Below are 26,974 nucleotides of genomic sequence, written 5' to 3' on the forward strand. Positions count from 1 at the left end.
TTTAACTTTTATCACCATAAATTGCCTTTTCCAGTTGCCATTACGTTTTATTTATATTAAACTAGCTTTCCACCCGCGGCATCGCTCGCGCAGTTAAAGAAAAACCCGCATAGTTCCCGTTCCCGTGGGATTTCCGGGACCTATCCTATGTCCTTTCACGGGTATCAAAATATCTCTGTACCAATTTTCATGCACATTGGTTGAGTAGATAAGGCGTGATTGAGTAACAGACAGACAGACAGACAGACAGAGTTACTTTCGCATTTATAATATTAGTATGGATTAATTATTATCAAACGAGATTTCACGTATACTATATCTGTATCGATTTATTTTCTCAATCCTACACTAATATTATAAATGCGACTGTTTGTGAGAATGTGTATGTGTGTGTTTGTTACTCTTTCACGCAATTACTACTGAACCGATTACAATAAAATTTAGCATACATATAGAGGGTAACTTGTCTTAACATATAGGATAGGTTATATCCCGGAAATCCCACGGGAACGGGAATGTATGCGGGTCTTTCTTTGAAAACGCAGGCGAAGCCGCGGGCGGAAAGCTAGTATATATAATTTACACTTACAGCACTTACACCTGAAGATCTGCTGTACGGATTTTAATGATTTATAGGAAAAATAAAAAAATTGTTCCTAATTGACAAATGTAGAATTACTTATTCATAGTATCATTTTAAGCATTCTATATCGATTACCTATATTATTAAAAAGAGGAGTAAAATAAAATATGTGAACTTACCGTGATAGTTTTTGCTGGTGGTGATGGGATAACATCTGGTACAATTTTACTGGACTGAAACGCGCTAGAAGCCATGGTTGCTAGAATAAAATAATACATATTACATACTATATAAATTAATAAAGAATAGAAAAAAATCGATCACGAGGCGGGACTCGTACTCGCATCCTTTCACGCCAATCCGGGGCGGAAGCTTGACCAACTCAGCCACCCTTGACCCGCCAGAGCGATCGAATTTATTCTATCCTTTCAGTTTTATGTCTAAGGGACAAAATAATATTACTAAAATAAAGAACCAACCTAAGTAGTAGGTAGGTGCATGAGCCTTTCAATGTGAAATTTTATATGAAGAAAATATTTTTCTGGGACTAAATACTTTTCGTAGAGATGAAAGAACTAGTTTGATAATAACTTAGTTTGGGACCCACTGTCGTACATTAATATTGTAAAACATAATGGGACAAATAAATTTATTTCAATTATTTCATTTATAGATTGATGATTATGTGTCGGACGAAATTGTAGAATATTGTCATGCGAGTATAATTTCTATACCTTTCATTGACAAAAAAGTGGAATCAGAGCACCAATTTTTCAAATTTCCTTTTAGGTAAATACAGTAATAGTTCAGGATACATCGCCCATTTTTGAAAGTGACTACTATCAAGCTAATTTTCCGTTTGTAGCTTTATTTTGATGAGACGCCCAATAATTTCGTGTACGAAAGTCTCGATTGTGGTAGCTAACAGAGATAACAAGGATAAAAATTTTTGATTTGATGGTTCTCAAATATTTATTACTAACTGAATTTTTTTTTTGTTCAATCTCAAGATAATTATCTAAATTATTCGAAAAAATATTTGTCCTACAAAATCTATGGTTGGTTCAAAGAGTCCCCCTTTCCAAAGTGTATCGATAACGAGGTCATCATAAATGATTACTAACAAGCTGATTTTTTTATGTTTATATAATTCAACAGACATATTGTCCTACAAATTGCGTAATAAATATTTGAGAACCATCAAATCAAAAAATTTTATCCTTGTTATCTCTGTTAGCTACCACAATCGAGAGTTTCGTACACGAAATTATTCGGTGTCTCATCAAAATAAAGCTACAAACGGAAAATCAGCTAGATAGTAGTCACTTGCAAAAATGGGCGATGTATCCTGAACTATAATAAATAATTATTTTCCTTTAAAATAAAGTCTTAAAATTCTATGAAACAAAATCTTAAATTATAAATAATATTTATGATTGTATTTCCACTCTTGAGGATACATGGATTATGGATAAAACAATTTTTAGATTTAATAATAGTCAAGAGAAAAATAAAAAATGTACCTAAGTATATAAAAAATTACTAAAACTTTTCTTGTAAAAAAAACGCTGGCTATTCCGGCAAATTTTTTAAATAGATTAATATTTATTGCACTATTATTTATTATTTTTGCGACAATTTTTAATGTACCAAATTATATTTCAAGAATACATATTGTAATTTAAAAAAAACAAAAGCTCGTATTTAATTATGCAAGAGTTCTTTAAAACCAAAATTTATTGCTTATGCTAGTAAATTCTAGATTAAATTATTTCCCAATTTATTATATTAAAAAATGCAAAAAAATATACCTTATGTGCTCGAAGCCGAACCGCAAGTGAAGAGAATGAAATATTTATAAAAATTTAACGCATGCGATAAAAATCTACTCAAACAATGGATATTGTGCGATAAATATTCACCTTGTCCTTGAACTTCGCGGTTTTGATAATGTATTAAATTGAAAAAAATGTGCAAAAAATCTAAATATTTATTTGAACACGTGTGAGATTAGATTTTATGGGAAGGGTTTCCTCGTCTATTCCCAATGTCTATAAAAACAATACAATAACAATTAATTTATAGTTGAAAATTTTGTTCGTTTGAACGCACATCAGGAACAACTGGACAGGCCTATACCTACGTGATCCTTGCTATAAGCCTGCCTATGTTAGATTTACTATGGTCGTTAGTTACTTTTGTTCCATAGACAATATTATGTGTTCCGTTTGACGTCCGTAGTCCATTATGAGAGAGTACATCGCCTTTTTCCCCGTGAAGTCGCTAGATGGTGCTAGTTTTAAGCCCGTCACGTGGTACCGCCGCCAGCGCCGCGAGTGGTGGGGACAAAACTCACCACAGTTCCGGCAAGCCACCAGAAATATCCTCATTGTTGCGTCGTTTTTCAAACCGTACGCAAGTCGTTAGATTATATATGTTATTTTAAAATACTGTATTTTAAAATACATATATTCATAATTTAAATTTAAATAAATTTAAGTAACAATTTTAAACGAACTTTCGAGATTGAAGTAGAAAGTTCAGTTTTTTATTTTTAAATAGTTTTATAGTTTTATAAAAAGTCCGTTACGTTTCATAGTGAAATGAATATTGAATAGTGTTACCTGCGTTATCGTTATTTCAAACGAAGAACGAAATTTGGATTTATATGAAGTATAAATCTGCAACCACGAGCGTGGCATCGCGACCATAGGTCTATAGCGCAGGCCAAGGGCCTACCGAATCGTGTCGAGCGTCTTAACAGTGCGCTTTCTACGTGTTTCCGAGCTGAGTTCTACTTGTTCGGGGTCCAGCGACGACGAGGAACCGCCGCAGCGTGTATGGCGCCGCCAGCGCGCGCTCAGCCGCTCGTGTGCAGGTTTGAGATATTGTCTCAACACGGTGAGTCATGTTATTAATACATTATACGTGATTTACGATGATTTCAATACAAATCTTTCAACGTGAATGGTTATTACTGGATGTTACACGTTAGATAATCCATTTTCACAAATATCGGTTTTAAGATAGTATTAATTGCCGAAAGCAGATCCGAAACGTGTTTCGATCTTTTGATTTTATTCCTCCTTGAATCGTATTCGCTACGCGGACATTATAAATGTATGTGAATTGTGCCTTCCTTTTCCGAATTGAGGGTAAATATATAAAAAAAAAAAAAAAACGATTTCTTAATATCGTTAGATTAGAAAATCCATCCGATACGAGTCGAATCAAGTAGAATGTAGTTGCCTATATCTTGTAAGCACAATAGAAATAGGTAAATTATTATTATCAATTTCTTACAAATATATTAATAATAATTTTTGCCTGACGTATTAAATTAGTCCGCGACTCTGTGCCTAATTACTGCTAAATTTAAATGCGATATCTATTCTCTATACAAATAAACTTAAGAATTAATAGAGATGCTTTGAAGGAGATTATTGATAAGTTTAAATTCATATAAAATTCCTCCCGCTGTGGAATGTATTTTTTAATTTACTAATCATGGCATACGCCTGGCATGGCATACGCTGCGTATGCAGATAGGCGGATTTGATAAGTTGGTTTAAAACTCGTCACAATCAGTTTTTACCAGTACATTCAATAACCGCTAAGATCGACTTTTTAAGTCGTTTCAAATCATTTCATCAATACAAAAGTTAGAATCAGGGGAAACACCAAAAGAATAAAAAGGGGGGGGGGAGAGATTTTCAACAAACAAAGCTCAAATTAATCTCATCACCCTCGAATACCATGTAATTCGAAAACCAGCCATAGTTTTCACTTAGAGGTAATAATTTTTATTTATTCTTTAACTCGGACATCATATTTTATGTCTTTGGTGATTCAAGCCACTATTGAACATCAGGGGTTCGTCAATCGAACACCATGACTCTATTGTTAATCACCCCTTTTTATAATTAAGAAAAGCAAGTTCTGCAAATACAGAGTAATTTTCAATTTCACACCCACTGTTAACTGTGACATGACATACTCTACTTAAAATTATAATTTTTGTATTTGCGAGGCTATCGACTACCCGTACGTATCGACGCCTCCTATATCCTTGTATCACTATTGAATACCATATCGATATTATAAATACATCATAAACGAAGGTCGATTACTTAAGATAACGTATCAGCCCTTCGGGCTAGCGTCAGCTCATAGAATGTTTGCGACAGTCACAAACTGGACTGCTCAAGAACCAAGGGACTGTGGCCTTTACTTGGTGATCTACGTGGGCAATGATTTACATTCACCAGAACAGCATGTATACCACATTGAAATGAAATGAAATTATATTTTATTTTGCAAGAAATGTAAAAAATTTACATATTATGTTATATTGTTTCATTGTTCAGCACAAATCGCCAATTGATTGGCTTGCAGAGACTTTGGAATTGCAATTCAACTCAATTCGAAATAAAGTTCGTCTCTAACCTACTTTGGAATATCAATCCGATAGAATCTATTCTGACACCCGAGCGTTTAAGATTTTCTACGAATGGTTTGGCGCACGGAAGCAAGTTGGAAAATGGAAATGGTAAATTGAAAGTGTCAGTGCCTAAAAACAGGCTTAATAGCAGGCAGTTGGTCCCTCAAGCAGGCACACCACCTCTTAGGGTTTCTCAACTTTGCAACCTTCATCACCCTCCGGGGAAGGATGCACTGCCGCATGCTATAGCGCCAAGGGAACGCCTCTCGGGGCTTATTACCTTTGCAACCTTCATCACCCTCCGGGGAAGGATGCACTGGCGCACGCTGCAGCGCTACAGAAACGCCTCACAGGCTTAGCATTTTTGCAACCTCTATCACCCTCCGGGTAAGGATGCACTGGAGCACGCTGCAGTGCTACACGAACGCCCCACGGGCTTATTATTTTTGCAACCTCCATTACCCTCCGGGGATGGATGCAGTGGCGCACGCTGCAGCGGTACAGGACCGCCTCTCAGGCTTTTCATTTTGAAACCTTCATCACCCTCCGGGGTAGGATGCACTTACGCACGCTGTAGCGCTACAGGAACGCCTATCAAGGTTTGTCATGGTTGCAAATTTTATCATCCTCCGGGGAAGGATGTACTGACACACGCCACAGCGCTACAGGAACGCCTCTTGGGGCTAATCAACTTTGAAACCTTTGTCTCCCTCCGGGGAAGAATGAACTGCCGCACTTGTTAAAGATCTAGTTCAAAAACATCTTTTAAAAGCAAGTAAGTGTAAAAACAAGTATATCAACCAGCCGTATCCAATTCACAGGAAAGTCAAAGCATTGAATGAAAGGACCTTGGACCCAGTGTCAAAAAAGTTGGTATGGAAATTGAAATGTTTGCAGTAATAGCTTTCCTAACCTTGACAGTCGAGGTAGTAAGAAAAAATTTCATTCAAAGGCAGAACGAGATCTCTTTGACAAGAGTTATTAGTTTGAACGTTTGAACACTTCACAAGCTGTACAGCTAGGAAGCCGAATCCTCGCGCAATCGCGCCGGCTCCTAATGCAACGTGCTCGAACAGTCGACACAAACATTTCCATTCAGAGGGGAATTCTACAAATAAATTTTAATCACAGCTCAAACAGCTTACGTTATCTCAAGTAAGACAGACTTAAACTTAAACAACCGGCTCTATTGCCTCGAGTTCATTATAATACTACCCAAGTGGAAGAACCAGTCTTTGCACCCAGACCTCAAGAGCCGTGCTACTATCAGGATAAGTCTTCTCAATCGTTCACTGACAAACACGCACAGGTTCAGCACCAACTCATATACAGAACCTACAGCTGAAAGTCTGGCTCATTTTGGATAGATCAATCTGTTGTACACCTTGATGGACAGCTTAAAAAAATAGAAACATACATAGACTGCTGGTAACTACTGACCAGGCTATAAAAGGATGCTGAATGCTTAGCTAAATTATGTATAACTGACGGTTTAGTACACTATTCTTATACATAAAATCAGTCAGTTTGTATTAAAATAAAATTATATTAAAATTTCATCTGATCATTTAAGCAAACATTACCTCAGGGTATTTCCTTAGCTAGAACAAATCTTTCAAAATTACAAATCCGGAAGGCAAGGAAGATTATTCAAAAACTCTTATCGAAATAATTTTAAAATAAATCAGCATAATAATTATTTATCTATGTGATTAATAAAATAAACAAAAAATTGTTTGCATTTATTAACGCGCAGCTATGTGATTACTGTTATTAGCTTTTGGACGTGTTCTCTATTTATTCCTGTTTACATTACAATTCAAAACAATGGGTCGATAGTGAAGACGCGTTTTAACCTCGCATTCCGCATTGGGCTCCAAAACATATTCTTCCACATACTAGCAATTATTATGTAAATATAAATCCAATTTCAAGACACATATGAACGTTTCTTTGCATTTCCAATCCATAAGAGGTTCTCTGACTAATTTGTTTATTACTACACAGCATCCGGTGAGACCAGCTACAGCGGCTATCATAGGTGGCAGGGTAAAGCGAGCTGTTTTCGAGTCGAGGTCGAAATCTGGGTGATGTTACATAGTTATAGTAGCATCATCAATCTATTTGGAAAAATATCTAGTTAATGACATTCTTGCAAAAGTAAACTAGAGAGATGTTTATAAACATTATTATTTAGTATTTACATACAAATTTTTTAAAGAATATAATAAATTCGATCACAAGGTGGGATTCGAACCCCCGTGTTTCCGCCACATGGTGGAATTATTATTATATTATTGTCGTAGTGTATATAATGCTAATCAAAATAGAAGTCATTAGTAATCACAATCGAGATTTTTCAGCCTACTCAGGTTGAAAGGCATATACTGATTAAAATATTGACAAGATATAGGTACTTGTAGTATATTTATGGATGTAATAAGTACCATGTATAAGGTATTGAGACAAATTTTCAATAATTATCAAAGTCATGATTTTATACATTAAGTATATACTTTGTTTATAGGATATTTATAACCTTTTTGGGGCATTACTCTATCACATTGTTGCGTTTTATTTATCAAGCCACCAGGAGATAACAAACAACTCTCTCATAATGGACTACGGACGTCAAACGGAACACATAATATAGAAATTTTACCTGAAAATAAAATTTGTATTATGTTTCCTAAGACGTCCGTAGTCCAGATAAGGTCTTCCTGGTGTTATTTTTACACCAGTGCTACCGTATCATTTATGAGACGAACAATGAGGATATTTCTGGTGGCTTGCCGGAACTGTGGTGAGTTTTGTCCCCACCACTCGCGGCGCTGGCGGCGGTACCACGTGACGGGCTTAAAACTAGCACCATCTAGCGACTTCACGGGGAAAAAGGCGATGTACTCTCTCATAATGGACTACGGACGTCTTAGGAAACATAATACAAATTTTATTTTCAGGTAAAATTTCTATATTATTAATTTTTTTCTGTAAGGTTTATTACTCCATTTTGTGGAGTGTTTCAACTTTACAAAATGGACTACATCCAGGAATGTAATTTAATGGACAAGCCTTATAAAAATGTTTCGTATTGATTTTTTACACTGCGAGATCGAAAATGAGAAAATTGAAATGGAAAGATACCTACATCATGACCATTATCCACACATCAAAGCAAATTTATTCAAACAAAAATCAAGATGCATAGGTTGGTTAGTTTCACTAGCTTCCCGCCTTTGTCACAAACCTAATAAATTATATACTATAACCTTCCTCTTGAATCACTCTATCTATTAAAAGAAACTGCATCAAAATCTGTTGCGTAGTTTTGAAGACTTAATCATACAAAAGGACATAGGGACAGAGGAAGCGACTTTTTTATACTATGTAGTGATAAGACATTATAAACAATTCATTATTTATTTTTGAAACAAATTCACTAAACAGTTTACATTAGTGACAATGGTTTTCTTAGTGAATACAAGTTCTAGGAAATCATAGATTAATTGTATTAAATCATAATTGTATCTATCTACACTTTATACAATATGATATATAATTAATCTAAAACTAAACATATCGCATTCATAATTTAAACATAAAGTCTATTTATGTATATAATATTATAATGCAAGTATTATTTAAATGAATATAATATTGTTTTTTGTAAATATATACAATTATTCTTAATATAGGAAGGAAAATGCGTATTTATAATAAAAAAATCAATTAAAATTATTTAACTATAATACTAAAATAAATGGAATAGTCAATAAAACAAACGAATCTATCAAACATGAATAGGATTAAAATTCAATATTTTAAAAAAAATATTTATGGAAAATCGAATAAAAAAAATATGAGAATTCCTTTATTTTTAGAAGATTTTGTCGACTAGTATTCACAAGTGTGACCAATTTCGAACCTAAGAGTAATATCATAAAGGTCGATTTTGTATATTCATGTTTTATATTTTTTGTTCACTTTTGATAATTCCAGCAGAACTATCTGAATTAACTGTCTCAGTTCTTTTACTTGTATGTACTAATGTCGTAAATGTTTTTTTATTTCGATAAAATATGTAATCATTTAAAAACAAAGGTGAATTTTTAATTATTTTTTGTGCTAACGTAATTAAAACTTAAAAAAATTACTGTTAACAGAATCATCAATATTCGTAAACATTTAAACATTACAAATCAACTAGGAATTCGAAAAAAATTAAGTAAACATATATTTTTATTTTTTACGTATAACATAACAAATCCCTAATATGTTCAGCGTTACTTACGACACTATTATTCAACTTATCAGTAAGTACACAGACTACTGCTTATAATAATTATTCTTTAAGAATAAATAAATAACAATATTTCAGATTTCCATAGGTACATCTGAAACTGACCTACAACAATCTCTCTCACAAAGATTGGTGGCATTTCATTACTACAAAATATTTGGTAAAGCCATGACACTAAAACTTTAGGAGCCTACCACGACTAAATTCTATGGCGAAAACAATTCGTGCAAACTTAACGACTCTACAAATATGTCTTTCAAACAATATCGACTTAACTTGAAGAAAACAAAATTTTAAAGTAATAATAAATCATCAAAATTTTTATACAAGCTTGAATGAAACGCGATCTTTTAGTTCACTACGAATCACATTATATTTCCAATAATTATTACAATTATACAATTGTATAAAATATTACAGTTTTTGCAATAACGCTTAATCGACCATAACGATAATAAACCAATGTTTTATTGCATTACAATTAATAAGTACGAAAAACATCCTTTTATTTATATTTACACAACATCCCGACCTGCTTTCATATGCTTATCTAATTTACATTAAAGTAAATGCATACCGTATCGATAAATATGAGCTCTTTAAATACGGCAGCGGTTTAGGTATTCATAATTTTAATTCCTCAAACTACTTGAACAGTCGCAAATGCACTGAAAGTGACTTTCTTTGGTGGTTCCGCACTGCAAGTCCTAACGACTGATCGCTTCGCTCCATCGTGTCCATTTGTCTTTAATACTGGCTTCAAATTAGCAACGTCACCGTGAGATTGAGCTTTAAATCGTCCTATTGTATTACCATTCCCTAAATCTCTAAGCTTATTCGTGAGACCGGTAATCTTATTTGATATATTGGTGTAATTCATCTTCCTTACATCGTTCTTTTTGGGTTCACTCATTTTTTTCGGAATTTCCAAACTCTGCAGGGATGTGTACATCCGATGGTCTGTGGTTAGGTTTCTTTTTATTTCAGGATTCGGCCGCGGTAGTCTCGGTTGCCTCGGGAGGAAATTGTTAGGTCGGAAAGGTAGGGGTGTTAATTTTGTTTTACTTTCATTGCTGAGTCGATAATATTGTGGGACGGGTTCTAATCGTTGAGGTTTCCTTAGAGTGAGTGCCATTGCTGTTTTGGTCGGCCTGGCCAGGCTATCAAAGGCCGTCGTCGAAAACTGTGACCGGCTCCTCCATTCTTCTCGATCAGAGTCGTATCCGGTGTTAGCTGAAATATAAACAATAATGAATTAGACATTGAGTTATTATACAGCGCAATTAGTTTCCTGTTCCTTCAAATCGACCTTAATAGAGGTTGTATTATTTTCAGTTTATACTTTTCCGGTCACCTTTATATTGTCGCATACAGTGATATCGAACCTTATATAGAAAAATGTAACCATTAAGTTATAATTGTAGTAAACAACATAAAATTGCGTTTACAAATTTCTAAAATAATGATGCCTCTAACGAAGGGCTTTAAACGTATTGTTTGTTAACATCCCAATCAAATTGTATGTTTGTGAATTTATCAGATTATATTAAAATAACGTTTTATTCCAAGCACGTAAAAACTTCCGTGGTGCTTCGCATACAAATTTTGAATTAAGCAAATGCTTTGTTGACCTAGTCAGTGACGCAATGATTGATCAATCTTTAAGGTAAAAATACGAAAAAACGTAATTTATTGCTCTGTCCTTATTGACAACCTTAAGTTTGAAGAATTGAATATTAATTTTTAAGTCAATAGCTTTCCCTTTTAAAGTGCAGTGAAAATAATAATAAGGATAAATTATCTCAAGGCAAAGAAATTAAGTATTCTTAAATGAAACTTAATAATGAATCGCATCGTTACGAAGAGTAAAAATCAATAATAGTTTTAAAATATATTATATAACTTCATAAACGATGGCTTGCAGATGCATACCTTCCCATTATCGATATTTAAAAGGTTATCGAACAAGATTCATCTTTTGACCTACTTGACTTAAATACTGTCGGATTCGTCAAAAATCTTTTGCATTCACCGATCGTGAATTCTTACTGACAACACATTTTCGCAAGTGTATTTAATAAATTGATTAAAATCGATGTTCAGGTTGCTCAATTTACATGAAATATGTAAAGGTTTGTGTAGCTATAATGAATAGATAGAAAGCATTGTTCTTGGCATACTACAGGGTCCTGTTTTGGGTCCGCAAGAATTGAAATATTATAAAGTTGGTCTATTAGTTTATATCATACTCTTCATATCAACATTATTGTGTTATTATAAATGTATATCAGAATACAGATACAGAAAGAAACAGGACAAAATCATTCATTTTAAAATTAGTTCTTATGACATAAATTAGTAGAAATTTAAATATATGTTTAATTGAATAGTTGCAATGAATTTTAATTTAAAATTAATGATTGTAATCAAGCTTGTTTTATAGGCGATCATAAATGTCGATCTTTTGAACCACCGTGATTTAAAATTGACCTTTTATAAAATATTTCGAGAACAATAAAGATAGCTAGCTGATTGTTAACATAATGTTCTTTTTATGCAATGTCTCTTTTATTATTTTTGTCTTTAGGAAGATTCTACCTACCTTCTTATATTGAAGCATACATCTACATATTTGCATACCCATAAGATGAAATATTTAGAATTTGTCTTTTGCGTGTATGTATGTCATTCTATTTATATCCTATTTATAACCAACTTCTTTTTTGAAAGAAGACATTTTAAGTCTGTGGCATTTGTCGTAACAACAAGCTGCATGTGCCTTAACATTTTGTACTACTTGTTGCGGTACAGTACGGTAGTATGAACATTCCTTCGAACCCTAAGTACGAACTAAGGCACATGTCTCAAAGCTATTGCATAGCATGCCTTCAAGCCACACCTCCGAGCCTGTCGGAGTGGGGAGCGTGAGGTTTTTTCGTTACGGCATTTCTCGATTCGGTCCCCGTGCTCATGGCCCGCGAAAGAAGCTATGCTAAGCTACAAATAGCTTAATAGACAGATGAAACAGGAATCACCTACACTAAGTGTGAAATTCCTCATTTCAACATATTATTGTATAATCTTCATTATTGTATAGTCTATAGGTACGTGTATATAATAAATCTGTAGAAGGGTCAATTCTGTACATTGAAAATATTGAAAAAATAAATACCAGGGGGTGTTACTGGATCAATACCAAACCCAAATATGTGATTAAAAAAATTTTTGTCTGTCTGTCTGTCTGTCTGTCTGTCTGTATGTGAAGGCATCACGTGAAAACTAACGGTTCGATTTCGATGAAACTTAGTATTATTATACCTTATTATTCTGGGCGTAAAATAGGATACTTTTTATCCTGGAAAAATACGTAGAAAAAAATTAATCTTAATTTTTCAGTTTTATCCATAGACGTTGTTCTGTAGAACCGCGATCAAACGTTGCGTATTATTATATGCCTATCCGTATTTGGGTCCAATAAATATTTATAAGATGTCATTGTCAGAGTTAGTCAAAATGGATAAACCATCCACGCGAAGACCGACATCCGCGCGGACGGAGTCGCGGGCGGAAGCTAGTCTTAAATAAAAATATAATTGACACAAACAAGGAAACACATTTCCCCAGTCACAGTTCATCAATTAACTAGATATGTGATATAATTCAAGCATGAAAGATTAAGTTCCCGCGATTCTCAGTTCGCTATCTTCCTGTAATAAAATACTGCGCAATGACGCATTACGTCATGCGAAAAAAAGTTTTGAAAGGCTCAAGTCCACAATAATTTTATTATGAATAATGTAGATAAAGCTAGATATGTTCTATGACGATTTAGTTCAGCGATTAAGAAGAATAGATTTATAAATTAAGCGATAATAATGAAAGTAAATGACAATATCTATAATAATCTTCAACCTTATAAAAAAAAGTTCAATTGATAGAAGGGAAACTATTAAACTCAAAGTGTTCTGGCATAATACATACTAATTTATTAGAGCAAATGTTTACTAAACCATAAGTACATCACAGTTCTTAAATGATTAATTTTTTCGAACATTACAGCGAGGCAATTAATTTATATAAACGAAGATATGTACCGCAACAGTTATTGACTAACTTTAACAAAATCGCTACTACATGCGGTTAAAACATCAAATAACTAAACGGTTCACACAGCACACAGTTTACCGTGTTCCAATCGTAAAACAAGGTTCAGCAAATGCAATTTCTTTACATTCTGCGGCACAGGATCGTAAAGTTAATAGTCTTTTGTGTACGAATGTGATGAGCGTATCTGTGTCAACGTATACCTCCTTGAATAAGCTGTGGTAATTGTTAAGGTAGTTTGGATTACTATGAGCTTCATAGACCCTTCAGTATATTTTCTAAACGGCGACTTATTGCTTAGAGAGGTTTTGCAATCATGATAGTTGAAGTCAAAACCAATATTGGAATCCAGAAACCATTATTTGAAAATGCTTATCACTGTTTTTGATGTTGACGCAATCTATATATATTTTTTTTTATTAATTTGAAGAGTTGGTTAGTTTGTTTGCTTGAACGCGCTAATTTTAGGAACCACGGGTCCGATTAGAAAAATTATTTCACTGTTAGATAGTCGATTTATCGAGGGAGGCTATAGACACTATCATCACGCTATGACCAATAGAAGCAGAGTAATGCTGGTAAAACCGCGGGGCACAACTAGTATTTTATATTTAAGAACTATTATCTAAAAGATAAACAGCTTGCCGTACACGCGCCTATATTGAGTTTGGTTTACACTCATTAGGCAATTAATATGTTTATCGACAAATTACTTGATCAAACATTTGCCTTTAATTTTGGTCAAGTGATGTTATTTAAGATGATGGAAAACATATTATGAGACGTAGAATATTATGTTTTTGAAAGTCACATCCGGGTATTTATTTTATTTATTTATTTATTTTATTTTTTACATACATAGATTCCTTACAGCTATTTGTATTACAATATTTTTATTTAACTTTAACAAAACAATACGCCAATAAAAAGGAATACCAATAATAAGACAATTAATGTGACAGTAGTTTTACATTACTTAATTATAACAATGATAAAGTGGAAAAAATTAATTTATACATATATGTTTTTGGACATGATATACAAAAAAGAGGAAAACGTACCTACCCATTATAGAATGTTTGGTATGGATGTGTGAATGTGTGTACTGTGTGTGTAGTGTATAATGGTGTAGTGTGGTGAGAATGTGTAAAAGTAAACTAAGAAATTGTTGAATTGGTGATGTCTGTTACTGCTTTTTTAAAACTGTTACGGGAGAGATGAAATATGTCAACACTTGAAAATTTCTTATTGTAAATATCAGGTAGACGGAAGAGTGTAGAATTTTGCAGGTGTTTGGTTGAAGCGAGGGGAACCTTTAATAGTTGGCAATGCCTTGTTCGTAATGACGGTGTTTGTAGTGATATATTACCGAGAATATTTGGACAGTCCAGTCTATTACGCATTATGTCGTAAAGCAGCATCATGTCAATAATATCTCTCCGTTGTTCGAGTGTATTGATCCTTTGGAGAGAGCATCCTTCAAGGTAATTAGCACAAGAGGTCTTCGATATAAAATTAAGTTTCCTAATAAATATTTTTTGAATATTTTCCAAACGGTCAATATAACAGCGATAAGAGGGACGCCAGATCGGACTCGCAAATTCTAGTACGCTTCGCACATACGCAAAATACAGCACTTTTAAACATAAGATATCTGTGAATGCATCACAAGTCCGAAGTATGAAACCTAAATTTTTGTACGCTTTTTGTATAATAAATTCAACATGATCGTTATGCGTAAGTTTAATGTCATGAATAACACCTAAGTCTCTAACCTGTGTTGTTCTTTCGAGTGATACATTGTTTAGTTTGTAATTGAAATTAATGACATCCTTTTTTTTCCGGGTAAAAGTAATTAATTGGCATTTGTTAATATTAATAGATATTTTATTAGTTTTGTAATACAGTGTCAGTCGATCGAGATCACCTTGCAGCTTAATACAGTCTTCTAGACTGTTGATTTTTTTGTAAAGTTTTTTATCGTCTGCAAATACAAGGAACTTAGAATCAAGAAAACAATCAGATAAATCGTAAAGAAATACGTTGTATAATAAGGGGCCGAGATGCGAGCCCTGCGGTACACCGGATGTTACTTTAATAAAGTTTGATCGGAAACCACCCATGACTGTAGCTTGATGGCGATTCTTTATGTATGATTCAATCCATCTAAGGAGGTTTCCTCTGATACCGATGGCATAAAGCTTCGTCAACAATATATTATGGTCGACCCGATCGAATGCCTTCTCAAAATCAGTATAGATGACGTCGACTTGTGACTTGTCATCTAAATCTATATTGATAGAATGAGTAAATTCAAGAAGGTTGGATGTAACGCTACGTGATTTAATGAAACCATGATGATTATGAGGAATACATTTTAATGCTAAATAATATATTTTATCATAAGCGATACGTTCCAAAATTTTACCTAATACATTAAGAATAGATATACCTCTGTAATTTGTTATGTCTAATTTTGATTTACTCTTATGAATTGGAACTATTTGTGCTTCCTTCCATCGACTCGGAAAGATACCATCTGAGAAAGAACGTTTAAAAAGTATTAGCAAAGGAGTCAACAAACCAGTTGCACATTTTTTTATGAAAATTGAAGGTATTCCATCCGTACCAGCGCCTTTCTGTGGATCTAACTGTTTCAACAGTTTTTGAAGAAGTTTCTCATTGACTTCAATGTAATTAAGATTATCGGAGATATCGGCCTCCTTAGAAAAAATAGGGGTGGACTGATCAGATATTGTATTGATCAGATATTGTAAGGTATTGAACAAAACATATCAAGTTAGTTTTATTAATACTTTTGAAGAACATTTCTATTTTGACGATGTAATGCGGTAGGTAATAAATAATGTTTCAGCTTCTATCGACGTTTATTTTTATATTTTTAACTAAATGGATTTATTTATTAGTATTCTACTTTTTGATGAGGTAATAAAGGCATCAAAAGTATTATTTACCAACCTATAAATTGGCCTTGTGTCGATTCAATTATGTATCAAAGTTTAAATGGTATATTTGCATACCAATAGTTCAATCAAAAACCCTTCACAAAGGAAATAGCAAAAAGGGAAACCAATTTCCTAGAACCTAAAGCCTTATTTCGCAACAAGTATGTCGGTTATTCGCAATAGTCATTTGTAACAGCCAACAGGCCAACAAGACAAGACGCAATACAAACATGTGATTTTATAACAGCTTGTTAGACCAAGACTTCTTGGTGACATCTAACTTCTGTTATGCAAGTGATTGTAAGTACATGATGTATGCGACAATCATAACGAATCATATTTTCGCCTCTGTAGAGTGAACCGTGAACTGGAACACAGTTACGAAGAATTTGTAATACATGTCGGAAGTAAAGAGAACTAACTATATTATTGTCATAAGTGGATTGAAAGAACTATGAATTAAGAAAAAAAAAATTTGAAGGGAATGAATTATAATCTAGGTACCTTAGGAAAAGCTTGCTGATCGTAACTCCAAATCACTTATATTCAACCCAGGTTGATATCAAAATTAATTACTTTACAATACAGTTCTTTGCTGTGATAAAATACTTATAGAACTGCGTTTTTTTAAACAAAAATACCTAATTTTGAAAGTTCTTAGATAATAAATTGCATAATTTAGTAGATATATATGTAGTTCATCATCATTTGGTTCTTGTGTTTAAAAACAAATAAGGACAAACATTGACTGTAAATTATTGTTACATCTGTAACAAAATTGACGCAAACGACGTCAACACATCGCATTACTGATTTTGTAAATAACATTCAGCCTAATTTATAAATTGCACATCAAATTTAAGATGAACCAAACCGAGCAAATGAACATTGCGCAAAGTTGACGGTCACCAGCGACCTTGGGCACGCCAATGGTCGTTAAATCGATTAGAAGTGTCGGCATCCAGACAATTTACAAAGGCAAAGCGCATCTAAACGTTAAACTGGAGAAATATATCTTTACAAATACATTAAGCTAGTTTGAATTCAGATGATTTAGATGTCGAAATTCAAGGCGAAATTTTGTCGCAATTGTCTCGGAAATAAATCAAGAAAGCGAGAACTTAACGACAAGTGATTTGGACAACATTCCATTCTAGACGTACCTAATGTCTGTTAGAATCATACAATATGTGTTAAATATGTAAATATGTTTTTTTCTGATAAATGAGGCAAATCAATATAGACTCGAGCTGTATAAATGTGTTCTAGAAGCATTCTCTCTGTAATTAATTTGCTATCCAAGACATAGAATATTAAAACTCTCACTTCGCTCAGTTTAATGGCTTATAGGAACACGTTCCTTCGACCGTCATCAAAGTAGTACCAGGCGATAGAGCATTTATAAACAACATACCTATTTAGATCCACAGAAATTGTAAAACAAGCCAAATATATAACAAAATAAATTCGTCGTTGATGTTTGGCATTAAATAGGTAGTAAATCAAAATATTTAATGTAGGCATTCTGCTTGTCCTTAGTTTTATTTATTTTTGTTATATCTCAACCCCATAAAGGATCAATTCTTGTCCTGCCGTCTCGTACCTACACCAAAGCATTATGTGCATAAAATGCATCAAAAACGATGTATAAAGTTAAAATCATGAAGATTTATACATATTCATCTAACGTCAGTTTGATTTCAAACTACTGTTTTAAAAACATTTATAGAATACGTAGTTCAATTATTGGAATTCCAATCACAATGCGCGAGCATTATGCAATGAATCGAATTGTCCAAAGGTCAAAATGCCTTATTATTTGTGAAATCAGAAGTAATGGGTGTAGTAAATTGCTCATCTTGATTAATGTTTTACTTTCACGTAACTATTATAGGGATAAGTTCTTCCGTACTACAGGCAATGTTTTATATACAATTGCGTAATCTTAATGTTACTTTTATCTGATCTGTGAAGACTAAGTGAAATTTCTTTCAACATTTAAATCGTGCCGGTTTTGAAGGCTCTTCGACTGGTCGAAAGCCTTGTTATTTCAAATTGTTCGAACCGACTTAAAACCATTCATTTTTGATAATTTTTATAAATGGGTAAACCTGTTGACATGTTATTGTTTTTATGTTATATCTTTTAATTATTTTTTTCAGTACTCTAACTGATATAATTATGAAGTCACTATATTAAATTTTAGTTGTTCACAACGAAAGTGATTTATTCAGTAAAAGTTTTTAGCATTAGTAATGAATTATTAGAACTAAACTTATACGGACTTGGAAAAAAACTCACTTTCGCTTCACGAAACTGTAATAAAACAATAAAACTGTGGCATAAATAAAATTTTTGTTATCTAAGAGTAATAGTGGTTGTTATCAAATGAAAGCTTTGGTATTTTTAAGTTTCATCTCAATATAAGAAACTTTTTTAATAAATTGCTTGTATCAACATTTTTGAAATAAATAATGGTATAGTGGGACCCTAATCAAAATACAAAAATCAAATAAATTTTATGTATTTTACTGACCTTTATTATTCGTCCATATGCTGTTTGGTGGACTGCTCCTTTTCGATTTATCTCGAAACATCAATATATCTGGCATTTTATTTTGCTTATTATCTTTTGGTATAACATCGGGAGATCTATCAACGTTCACTCTAACGAATTCACCTTTTAATACCTTTGGCGTTTCTTTGCTCGTGGGAAGTAGCGGCGGCGAGGGTGCCTTTGATTTCTTATTGAATAATTTCTTTTTCTGAGGCTTCGCTGGAATTTCTATATCTGTGTATATTATACTGTCTATTTCTCCAACGTCCGTCATATCGTTTCTTATCCCAATGAGACTTAAAGGCTGATCATATCTTAAATTTAAATTCTTTTGTTGCACTGATATATGCGTTACACCGTCGTTATCAGTCGTTTGCATTAAATCATATTCAGATTTCTTATCAAAATTACTATAATCGTCTACACTATTCTTTCTATTCTTGAAATCGTTTGATTTCTTTTTAGAAAATAAACTATCACTACTCGAATAGTTCGACGAATTCTTTGTTAGTCTGTTTCGCATTTTGAAATATTTATACGTGAAATATATCCTTTTGAAGTCCTGCTCATTTTCAAATTTGAGCGCTACGGCTTCAGTGCCAAGGTTTTTCGCTACGTAAAAGACTAGAGTGTTTTCGCAATTGGGAAAATGTTCGATATTGACGCAAGTAATAATGTCGTCGATGGCGATGTTTTCGTATTTGTTAAATTTTGAATTGTAATCTTTGACAAGTTTTTGTTTGTCGTCTTCATTTGTATCTTCTTTCGTATGTAACTGTAGCTGATCCTTTTCATTGAAACTAACTATAACGTTGTAATCTTGATGTGTTGTATGTTTGTTTATGCTCATAATATCCATTTGTTGGTTAGCATTATGTAACTTCTGTCGTGCTACGATCGCCGCCCAGCCTCCGCACCGATTTGACTTTTTCACCGTCATTATAGATCTGAAATAAGAAGAAAAATATAATATTAGCACTTTGTAAAATATCAGTAACAAATTATGGATGGATTTTGTTATGGGGAAAGGAGGATTTAGTTGAAATGGAACACAATAATACATAACATAGCAGAGACAAGGTGAAAAAGATATCTCAACACTAAACAATGGTACGGGGCTTTCCTAATTTGGTTATCATAATGTTTATAATTCAATTTTCTACACATATATTTTGAACATAAAAGTGAGAGGACAATATCTTAATTCCAATTTGTACAATAACTAAATAAACTACTTAATCATTTGTCATAGCTTTAAAATCCTTCGATTTGGTTATATTTAAAAAGTAAGCTGTGTATCAAAATCACATCAGAAAAAAATAGCATCAGAAGTGCATAATTTCACATTAATTGAATATTGATGAATCTGATGAATACACTTTCCAAGACCTCAGCATGAAAACCTGTAAAATATAAAAATTATTGATATTGCCGCATCAAATTTGATAGCAATTAAAACTTTTTTAATGAAGGCTCGTAAAGTTTAATGACCTATAATATAATTTTATAGACAAAGCAAGATACTCCGGCTAGTGCACTTTCACTAACTTTCGTTTCAAATGTCAAGTTTATTTTAAATATTGACATTGAATTTGATGTAAAATGTAAATAACATTGGACCAGTTAGATATGAGATGCAAATTGGTGTAGATTGTATATGGTAGCAACTGTGGGTAGCAAGAACTATCCATTTTATCTTTTTAAGCTATTGCATAGCTTCTAATTCTATCGCGGGCCTTGAGCACGGGGACTGAATCGAGAAATTCCGTAACGAAAAAACCTCACGCACTCCGACGGGCGGAGGTGTGGCTTGAAGGAATAGCATGCAATAGCTTTACCGCGGCAGTCCCCGAGTGCCACACGTCGTTTTTTTGACGTGACAACGTCTTATAATTCGATATAGACAGCTGCACGCACGAAAAAACATGACTCATGCGGCGTTACCTCGCTCTGAGGCGTTCCATGTAAGGCTTGAAGTGCAAGCGAGAGCTCGGAACGAGCGACAAAGAAGCACAATCGTTGTCACGTTCAACTATCGTTAGTGTCTTGTTATTTAGATTTCTATGATCGTTAGTAAACCGACTTTACAGACAACCAATTTTTTTTTTAATCTGTGGCAATTGTTGTTTATTGCTTTGATTCCAAAAAGTTTTAGTATAATTCAAATGCCTGTTTTTTCATTTGATGTATTGTAATACGGAAATATTTAAGTCCACTTTTGAAATGTGTAACTTGTAAGTCTGCACTTAAATTATGTTAATTAATTTACATCTTACAAAATGATAAGATACTAATTAATAGTTACCTATAATCTATGAATAAATAATCCATATATCTATTCACAAACTAAAAAGTTACATATGTGTCATAATATTTGAACATTTAAAAATAACCCAATTAAGGGGGGTTAGGCGGTCAGCGAAAATTCAGCTATTCGGGCCTGAGGTAAGCGGTGAGGGGGTCCGCGTTTAGTATGGAATCAACGTGCTCGAAACTAAAAATCGTAAGCGCCATTCACATTTTTATCAAAAAGTGAATGAAAATATTTAGTATTTTCTAAATCTAAAACAGTCACGAAATCGAGAAGGTAAATGCCTATGTACTTGTGATGTTATACGAATTATTATCGTAAAATACGGTTGTAATGAGCATTTATATGATATTTTAGAGGTAACTTCAGGATTTTTTTTTATCGAGCAAAATTTTTCCAATCGTGTTTTGGAAACAGTCATCCCATCACACATACGTTCTGTAATACATATTCGAAATTTCAGTGCGAAAAAACCTCAATATTTTCAATTATAGCTCATAGAAAACAGTCCATTTTTCCGTGTTCACCTACTAAGGGCCCTTAAGTGATGTTCACATATAATCGATTCACTTCTGTAAGAGCGATGTTATTAAGATTATCTAATAAATTACATTATTAATTTTGTAACCTAATGGCTTGTTACTACACTGATGTTTTTCACACACCTATGTGTTATAATGTTATTTTAATATTATAGAGAAAGTGTTAATAAATGATAAATTGTGCTTCAAGCGTATTTACGTAATACATAAGTGATTAGTACTGCGTTCAAAATATTATACAATTAAAATTCCTGTTTAAGTTGATGTTTGTATTGTAATTAGTAAAAGAATCTTTAAATTGGTCTAAAGGAGAATGCCCATGAAAGTATGGACCACAGTATAGTGTTGCGTCAATGCCAGAGTGGTTTTGGAGGGTTCTTCGATATTCAAAAGATTTTTACCAATTGATTTTTTTCTGATAAAAACAGGGGTTTTCAAGATATTGAGAAAAATGTGAATTAACCTCGAAACTTAAATAAACCCGATTTAGTTAGGTTTATGTGTGATTTAGGTAGTATTTTATCGTCTGAAGGTTATTTTTAATTTAACATATTTAATCTATGCGTAGAGCTTATGCTTTCAGACAAAGTCTATCTGTTCATCGGCTAGTGCAGGTAATCTTCCGGGACGGATTTCAAGAAAACCTAAATATATATTTAAAAAAATGCAATAGAGTTTTTATTCGGTTTACATATTGTTGTTGATGTTTGAATCATTTTTTCACTACATATTCGAAGAAAGAAACAAATAAGAAATAACTAGTTACCTACCAAGCTATGTCATAATAATATTTTTTTATATACATATGGTATTTATATTATTTTACTCACTGTCTATGTTAAAACAACCTACAGTGTATAAACAATACCTTACAGCGTGATTTTATGTTAATTGATTTTTTTGTAATTCAATGAAAACAATAATCGATATTAATACATTTAGCTATTTACCCTTAGATTACAAAATAAAGTACAGATGGAGCATGACAACCGCCCGTCGCCCTTGTCAAAGAAAATACGAAATCAAAAACAAATACGTCGCTGCACCAGTGCTATAGCGCATATAGTGTCATGCAATACGTCAAAAAGGGTTTGCAATTTTAGTAAAAAAATGCCGTCTTGTGATAATAAAACGCTGTAAAATTTGTTCCCGAAAACAAAAAAAAAAGATAAAACATCGTTTCACAGGTTTTCTGTAGATTATTTGGCTGATTTATTTCTTTAATACGAATAATAATTTTACAGATATGAAGGAAAACAAAACTTCAACGTATGTTGCCAGTATTTTGAAAATGAATTTGCCATTTTTATTGGTAAAACGGTAAAATGGTTAAAGGATCTTCAGGGTAATGCTGTTGGATTTTTCGATCGTGAATGTGATTATTTGTATAGTGCACTAAAGGTTCATGATAATTATTAGATTATTTTAATAAGCATAATACATTATTTTGTTACTTTTATAAAGCTTAAAAACGCCATAGTCGTTTTCGCTAGCGATTTAATTTATGTGAACTCCATGATGGATATGATGAAAATAAAGTGTCCCGTATTCTCGACTAAAAACTACCGCTATTCGTATTCATATATTATGAAAAATAAAATTTTTTTTTTATGTAATTTATTTAATAAAAAAATGAATACAATTTTTTTGTCCATATATAACTTTAGTAGGCAGGTACTTTATGTAATAAAAGAATTTAAATAAAAATTAAAACTTGACTTCTCATTTATGTATATAGCCCTACGTCACTACCGCCACTAACATAATAATTCAGATCATTGCAATGAAACCTCACAACTCAAAATCGGTCCAACGGTTTATACTGCAGGGCGTGTCAAAGAAATATTATACATACATCCATAAACTCGAAAAACATAACCCTCTTTTTTGCGTAGTCGGGGAAAAATTTGGGAAATTTTTCAATATCTGGCAACATTACACGCACACAGAAGCACCGTGTACGTACAGTGCAGCGGCGAAATGACAGCACACATAGCTTTATTGAAAATGACGATAAATTATTTGGTTTAGTTCGGCAACGCTCCATCTGTCTTTTATTTTGTAATCTAAGTATTTACCATAGTAAATGTCATAATAATTACCGCTTGGTTACCGTGGTAACCGGTAATGGATACTAAATCTATGGTAACGGATCTAAACAATTACATGTCTTATTATATTTTACAAAACATTCCCTGATCAAAATATATTTTCCGATAGTAAGAAGGCCTCTAAATTGCCGAGATTTTTTTAAATAGTATTTTATCTTGATACATGAGAAAAACCTGTACCAAAAATGTAAACGGTAATTGACACTAAATTTATAATAACGGATCTAAACAATTACATGTCTTATTAGATTTTACAAAACATTCCCTGTTCAAAATATATTTTCCGATGGTAAGAAGGCCTCTAAATTGCCGAGATTTTTTTAATAGTATTGTTGTCTTGATGCATGAGAAAAACCAGTACCAAAAATGGGCATTCTCCTTTCATATCACCCAAAAATAGATGACATCCTAAATTTGCGTTGAAAATTTCGCAGGTTATTTTTTTTTGTTTTAATAGATAATACGTATATCTGTTTAGAGTTATACGTTTTATTTATATTCTACTAGGTTTCCGCCCGCGGCTTCGTCCGCGCAGTCACAGAAAAACCCGCATAGTTCCCGTTCCCGTGGGATTTCCGGGATTGCGTCATTTTCCCGGGATAAAAAGTAGCCTATGTCCTTTCTCGGGTATCAAAATATCTTCATACCAAATTTCATGAAAATTGGTTCAGTACTTTAGGCGTGATTGAGTAACAGACAGAAGAGTTACTTTCGCATTTATAATATTATACATATTATACTAGAGGTCCGCCCCGGCTTCGCCCGTGGTACATATTTCACAATAAAAGGTAGCCTATGTCCTTTCTCGGGTATCAACATAATATCTCCATACCAAATTTCATGCAAATTGGTTCAGTAGTTTAGGCGTGATTGAGTAACAGCATGGACCCAATAAATATCTATTCGTCCATGGTAACAGACAGACAGACAGAGTTACTTTCGCATTTATAATATTAGTATGGATTCCTACAAAATACGTCGTCTATGTCAAATAAAAATATACACGAACGAGGGTAGAAAAATATGTGTGCTAGAGAAAGCAGAAACATCGGATATAAACACAATAGCGGATTGAGCGTGAGACTTGTAAAAAACCTTCCTGTAAGCATTATTAATTTATTAGGTAAGACATGCAATTACGTTGTTGCTCGTATGTTTCGATTAATAAAGTATCATCATTGATCAAATTATCTATACTTCACTACATAGTATAAAACAAAGTCGCTTTCTCTGTCCCTATGTCCCAATGTAGGAACCTGCCTTTGTATGCTTAAATATTTCAAACTACGCGACGGATTTTGATGAGGTTTTTTTTAATAGATAGAGTGATTCAAGAGGAAGGTTTTAGTATACAATTTATTAGGTTTTAGACAAAGCGGGCGGTAAGCTAGTAATATTATAAAGCTTTGTTTCTTTGTTTGTTTAAACGCGCTAATCTCAGGAACTACTGGTCCGATTTGAAAAATTCTTTCGGTTCTAGCCCATTTATTTAAGAAGGCTATAAGCTATAAGAAGGATGTATATCAAGGATATAACCAACAGGAGCGGAGCACCAATGAAGAATGTTTCAAAATCGGGGGTTTTTCTATGATCTCCTTTTAAGAGGAGATGCTCGCTTTCTCATTTCTGGCACTGAGAGACCGGTTACGGTACTAGACGCTAACACAGCCGTAATAAAGTTGAATATTGCGTGCGCTCTTTGATCACGTTCGAGCTCGAAAAGTAAGTTTCTCAATTCTTATTTCGTTTATAACTAAAGTAATAATTGATCTAGATAAAAAATATCTTGGGATTCGATTTTTTTTTGAAGTCCCATGTCCCCTAGTGGGGTAAGGGGCAGATGCATTATACATCTGTTTCACTGATCGATTTTATTTAGGGACAAGTAGGTGATCAGCCTTCTGTGTCCTGCCAGACCGAGACATTTTTTTTTCTTCGTCTCCACCGGGAATCGAACCCAGGACCCCTCGGTGCTACGCTCACGCGTCAACCACTGTACCAAGGAGGCGGTCTTGGGATTCGATAGTAAACTCTATTTTCTTACATACTGTTAACATTTTATTTTAGACATAAAGTGCACGTACCTAAATCTTTAAAAAAATGTAATAATCCTCAAAAAAGGCATAATTTTTGAATAAAAAATGAATCGGGCGAAAATGTTACAATTACGTAACTGTCTTGTACATCGAAAGAAAAAGACCCAATAAATCAATGTAAAGTTCCATTTTGATTGTATGTGTGCCTGTTCCAGAATATTAATGCAAATTCACATAAAATTTTGGGAGCCTCCCCTTAATACGTGGGCGAAGCCGCGGGCACATAGCTAGTGAGCGATAAATTCTTGCTAGCAGCGGATGATGTGGGTCCCAAACAAATTATACCACATTTCCCATACCATTGTACCACGTTTTCACTGCCACAATGCATTTTCTCATTATTGTACATCCGTATAAACGATTTTGTCTCCAAATAGAAAGGTTTACGCGAAATTATTATAATTGGTGACTTCGAGTTTCTAGTGCTTAGTCATTGCTGAATGTTTGTTTAAATGTGTGTTATGTCATTTTGTTTGGGCAGATTAAATTGGGGGAATGCACTTGTAGGTACCTACCTACCTACAATTTTATTAAGTTTGATTTGCTCTTCTGTTATTTAACTTTCTAATATCAAATTTTTAACACAGAAAAAATTTAAGTAAGTAGTAAACTTACCTATCGTAAAAGATTATTTTCCAACTATGATTTTAATTTGATTTAATTTGTTTGTACTTTTTTGCTTGTGCTTTTATTAAACCACTTACAGCATTGATAGAATGTATGGTTTAAGAAAATAAGCGTGAGATCTTCATACATATTGTATCTACAATTTGTTATTTTAATTCAACCAAGTTTAAAAAGCCTCCATTTACTTTTATGGATATAATTATATCGTCCCTTGACTAGGTCAATGTTAATATGAAAGTGTAAATGGTGTTGGCCTCTGAATTTCTTCCGACTTGTGACATATTCCATGTATTGCGGGAAAAATGTAAACTTGGTAATTAGGTTCATTGGTTAATT

The 26,974-nt window shown here is 33.2% G+C and overlaps 1 protein-coding gene across 2 annotated transcripts in view; it reads right to left on the reverse strand.

Annotated features, from left to right (window-relative positions):
- The window catches only part of LOC123700022, a 71,334-nt gene that overhangs the window by 2,135 nt on the left and 42,225 nt on the right, over positions 1 to 26,974 (reverse strand). Inside the window, exons 3-4 of one of the 2 annotated variants that reach the window (XM_045647113.1) lie at positions 18,931 to 19,898; positions 763 to 842 (exon numbers count right to left, since the gene is read on the reverse strand). In XM_045647113.1, coding sequence (XP_045503069.1) covers positions 763 to 842; positions 18,931 to 19,891 — 1,041 coding nt within the window. In that variant the 5' untranslated portion in view covers positions 19,892 to 19,898. Of the gene's footprint in view, positions 1 to 762; positions 843 to 9,003; positions 10,558 to 18,930; positions 19,899 to 26,974 lie in introns of those variants that run through there. The other variant, XM_045647112.1, reaches the window with a different exon arrangement.

This window comes from Colias croceus, chromosome 19 (genome assembly GCF_905220415.1).
Source record: "Colias croceus chromosome 19, ilColCroc2.1".
NCBI lineage: Eukaryota > Metazoa > Arthropoda > Insecta > Lepidoptera > Pieridae > Colias > Colias croceus.